Genomic DNA, 4,796 nt, shown 5'->3' with positions numbered 1-4,796 from the left:
TTGATCTGAAGATAACAATACACGTATTTATGATGCAAAATAGAAAATGATGAACAAAGATACTTAGTGAGCTTTAGAAAGATAAACACAATGAATTCTTAATCCCACGGAAGATCCCTTCTATTACAATCTATCTTGCCTTTTATAGCCAAGGATCACTACTTTATCTATAGTAACATAATAGAAATAATATTACTAGTGGAGGACCCATGATGGTGTGTCTCCTCCTTAATTCCCGCCAAGATTCTCTCCTTTGGTGCGGTTGTAACAGCTTTTTGTCTATGAGCTCGATACCGACTCGAGCTCGGTGTCGGATCGGAACCTCGGCCTTGGTTTCGAGCTTGGTGATCACTTTCGGGCATCGATGTTCGGGACCCGTATCGGTCGATGTTACCTCGGTCGATTCGGACGTCCCGAGCTCGATGCCCCCATCTCGGAATTCGTTCGGGTTCTCCATGAAGATACCCCTTGACTGAGATGCCATCCTCAATCGATCTTCATGATCGAGGATCGGTTTTAACCGTATACAATAAGCATTAGAAGGATAATATGATCATTTGGAGATGCGGAGAGATGGTCAGGATCCCTTCACTCTTGAGCACAATAATTGTATGGCAAGAATGAAATCTTTTTTGGTATGAAGCAAGTTACTCTCCTTAGTGTGCTTACCTTACACGAATCCAAATTAATTGAACTTTGAATTGGATGGTTATATTATATAAAAACCGAGAAAAAAGAAGGATAATATATACAATAGAGGATAAGAGGAACCCCACATCTAGACATCAACTTATGGACTTGTAAACGGCCAGCCTTAAATTGGGTAAGCACCCCCTTATTTATTCTCTTGTCTATGCTAGTTTTTATACCAAACGTGTGCATGTACATGCCAAGAACATTAATAAAAAGTTAATAGGCGTTTGTCCATAAGTTTTGGAAGTTTTCTTTCAAAAAAAATAATTAAATATGTGTTTGTTTATATAATTAATCTAGTTTTTGGGAGATTTTGAAAACCAAAACTTCAAATCCCATAGAGCTTAAGACATCTTTTTGGGTCAAATCATGACTATTTGGGACTTTTTAGCTGGAAAAAAAAAAAGACTTTTTAACATATCAAAACTTGTCTCAAAATTCATGTCCAAAACACATTTTTAATTTCACATCAAACTTCACCCAAATCAGCTTTTCCAAAAAAATATGTGGGAATCGATGTCCAAATGGGTCCTTAGAATTCTTTTAAAAAGAAAGAGAATACAGAAGACATTGGCCACCAGGAAAAATAAAAAATTTCACCAATTTGAATTGGTGACCAAATGCAGCTTGCAACTTCTGGGCTGCAATCAGTCCCTTTGTAGACATGACAAAATTGGAATGATGCATAACTATTTGCTTGGCCATATTGTCAAAGTTTTTATCTTTCAGGGATCTGATAACAAGATCCCATAGCCTCTGCATCTTGCTATTAGGCCAAAAGATGGCAAGAATAACTTTAACTAGACGAAATATAAAACTCAGAAACAAAGAGTGGCACAGATTATAAGCAGTTCAAATGTATAAACTGTAGCGCTTCATATCTTTATAGTGTGCACATAAAACATCAGAGAGACTACAGAAATACATTGTTGATTTCAATTGAAACTGGATCCATAAGAAGAAGTGAGTTCTACAGAGGAAAAAATGTTGATAGTTCATAATTTTGGAGAAGCTCCATCTAGTCTGCAATGAAGAAAATGATTCTCGATTACAGAAACGAGCAGATATCTATCTACATGTAATGCTTGTGAAAAGACCTATGTAAAATTTGAAGGGGCCTTTTCAGATAAAAGGAAGAAAAAAAGGGGGAAAAGAATGTTATACATAAGGTAAAATGACAACAACTTTGCCGGTTACACCAAGGCTCCCTTTCTTATACATAAGGTAAAATGAAACAGATAAATTTCAATCCATCCTAAGAAGCAAGCGGGGCCAAGATCTACATTTGTGCAGTATCTCCAGACGAAACCCGGACATCCACTGAAATGCAAAGTCCCTTGTCACCTAGCTAACTCATAAAATCTCAATCAAAGTAATCATACGCGAGCACTGCCACTTCCAAGCGTGAGTTCCAGATCATCGAATCCTACATCGTGAATCCTTTCCCCTTCCCATGCCTTGACCGACACATTTTCGAAATCAAATTCTATGCTCTTACCCTTCTCCGTGATGATATCATTAGAACAGAGTGGCTGCGCCACAGGTTTTACAAGATTAAAAGTTGGAGAAGCTGGAACATTGGTAGCATACGTTTGGAAGTTGATCCACTGGCCTGAGTCAATAGTGGATGTGTCAGATTCGTCACACTCAGGTATAGTGGGAGGAGTAAAACGCTGACCCCGAGTTGGGCTTGCTGGGGCTGAAGCAGCAAAGAAAGGGAAATTTAAAGCAGACATTGATTCTTTGGCCAAAGTCTCCAAATTGAATGTTTGCTTAGGATGCCTAGTTGGTGATGAAAGAGGTGGCGTTACAGGGGCACTGTTTGATATTCGTAATGGAGGAAGTGATGAAGGAATGACATTATGAAGAAATGCGAATGGGTATGATGATATGTTAGCATAAGCACGCGATGGACTGGGGAAAGAAGAGGAGGTTGGACTCGGCTGATAAGATGGAATTGGGCTAGCAAAGTGTGATGATGGCGGACTTGGATTCCGTGAAGCACTTGGCGTGATGTTTGCTGAAGTGCCTCCGATCTCCATTGGGGTTGGCCTGCACCCCTGAATCACATAATAGTAGAAAGAAAGGCAGCATAAATTTTTTTGCTTATATTCAAGTTTGAGAACCTGGGCCTAACAGTTGAGATAGATAAAACCAGAAAGCATCAATACAAAATTTTAGTGAAATTTGAGTATCCGAGAGCAAATTTGCAGGAAAGCATGGCAAGACAGGAAATTACTACAACGCTCTACCCAAGGGGTGATGCTAATAACCTAGCAGCGATTGAGTTCATCTCAAGCATTGCTTATTGTTTAAGTTCTAAACCCCAAACCACACAGTTACGATTGATAGATCAGAAGGCAGTAACACGAAAGTTCTCATGAAATTTGAGTTTTCAGAGAGAAAATTTGCAGGATAGCATGACAATCGAGCTAATAAAAGAATCCTTCAACAGATTACAAACTGGAATATAGAAAAGCATTCACTACAGAAGAAAGCACCAAAGGCAGAATCATCCAACTCCACCCCATAAGCTCCAAATAAAGGGACCCTACTTCTCACTACCAAATAAACAACAATTGAACTCCAGAAGATCAGTCTTTTCCCCTAAAATTCCTTCCATTTTATGACAACTTATGCACTGGATCACTCTAATTTCTCAAAATAGCTAATGCACAAGAACATTAACAGATAAAACAAAGAATGCAGCAAATCCAACAGACTAGTAACTGAAAGATTGATACTCTTATATGCTAAAATGCATACAAGACCAAACAAATGCTACAACAGAAGTTCATACAGAACGAAAAGACAATAGTTACTCCAACCCAGTTCCCAGATCATCCTGAAACAATTATAAATCCATTGAAACCGGTTCATTAAAAAAGCAATCTTGATCCAAATAGAGCAAAACCCATTTGCCTAACCTTTAGATCTAAGCAAATCCAAGAACAACCCGTTAATGGGTTCACCCAAGAAAAGAAAAACTAAGAATGAAGTAAAATAAATTATAACCACACAAATTAATCAATCAATCCCAAGTCAGTTGGGTCGACTCTATAAATCATCTTTAATCATTCTGTTTAATTCAGTTCCAAACTTATTAGGATCAGTTTTATGAATCCTCACTAACTATTCCACTCTATTCGCTTGAGATTCGGCAAAACTAGTAACTGTGGCTCAAAACTCGATATATGTTTTAGGAAATTTACTAAATAAGCACATAAATTAAATGCACTCACAAAGTTCAAATCTTAACTTCGCCTGACAAAGTGGATCGCAAATTGAAGAGACAAAAGAAAAAATGTAACCTTGGGATAAGTGGTACCATCAGGTTCAACAATCCAACCAGCTTCAGCACAAAGGGCTTTAAGAACTTCATTATTATCACAGTTTTTAGGAAGATTATAATTCCCTTGAGCTCTTAAGCCTGTATAAATCTTGGCAGCCATTGCTCTTCTTCTTCTCTCTCTTCTCCTGTTATTTTCTCTCTCTCTCCAAGAAGGCTTCCTCCTCCCACAATTACTACCACTTTCCGGTAAACCAACTCCGGCACCACCACTTCCATCACCGCTACCGGCTGCGGAGGAAGAAGCTGTTGATCCTCCTCCAGCTTCCCACATCATTTTGTTTGTTGGTGGTGTTGTTTTCTCTCTCTCACGCGCGCATTCTTCTTCTTTTTTTCCTGTCTCTCTGTATGTATATGGGGAGAAAAGAGGGTGGGGAGAGAGGTTGTAGACACCCGTTTAGGACGAGTCCGAAATCTAATTGTGTTTACCATAATAGGTAAAAAGAAAAAAGAAAAGAGATTGCGCACTATTTTATATACGGCACGCTATATTTGAACTTAAAATAACGCACATATATACCACGCTATAGTATAGCGCTGTATAGTATAGCGCTGTATATATGCACGCTATTCCAACACCCCCCACACATTTTTAACGAACAAAAACTCGGTTGGAACCCATCGGTCCCACAAAAAGTGTAGATTCTCGGTATCGAATCTAAGGCGTTATCGCATAGTGGGTTGCTCATTTCGGCTCTAAATCATCAAATATTCAACTTTCAAAAAATTAAAATCTAGATATTCCGACTTATTT

The 4,796-nt window shown here is 38.5% G+C and overlaps 1 protein-coding gene across 1 annotated transcript; it reads right to left on the bottom strand.

The window, feature by feature from the left end:
• Positions 1-1,604: 1,604 nt before the first annotated feature.
• On the bottom strand, positions 1,605-4,481 carry LOC104085407 (protein BRASSINAZOLE-RESISTANT 1-like). The gene is made up of 2 exons (XM_009589426.4): positions 4,005-4,481; positions 1,605-2,753 (listed from the first exon to the last, which is right to left on the bottom strand). The coding sequence occupies exons 1-2, from the start codon at positions 4,317-4,319 to the stop codon at positions 2,070-2,072; spliced, it is 999 nt and encodes a 332-aa protein (XP_009587721.1). The 5' UTR covers positions 4,320-4,481; the 3' UTR covers positions 1,605-2,069.
• Positions 4,482-4,796: the final 315 nt, after the last annotated feature.

The sequence above is a fragment of the Nicotiana tomentosiformis genome, chromosome 12 (assembly GCF_000390325.3).
Source record: "Nicotiana tomentosiformis chromosome 12, ASM39032v3, whole genome shotgun sequence".
Lineage (NCBI taxonomy): Eukaryota > Viridiplantae > Streptophyta > Magnoliopsida > Solanales > Solanaceae > Nicotiana > Nicotiana tomentosiformis.
This window is presented reverse-complemented; position numbering and strand designations above follow the sequence as displayed.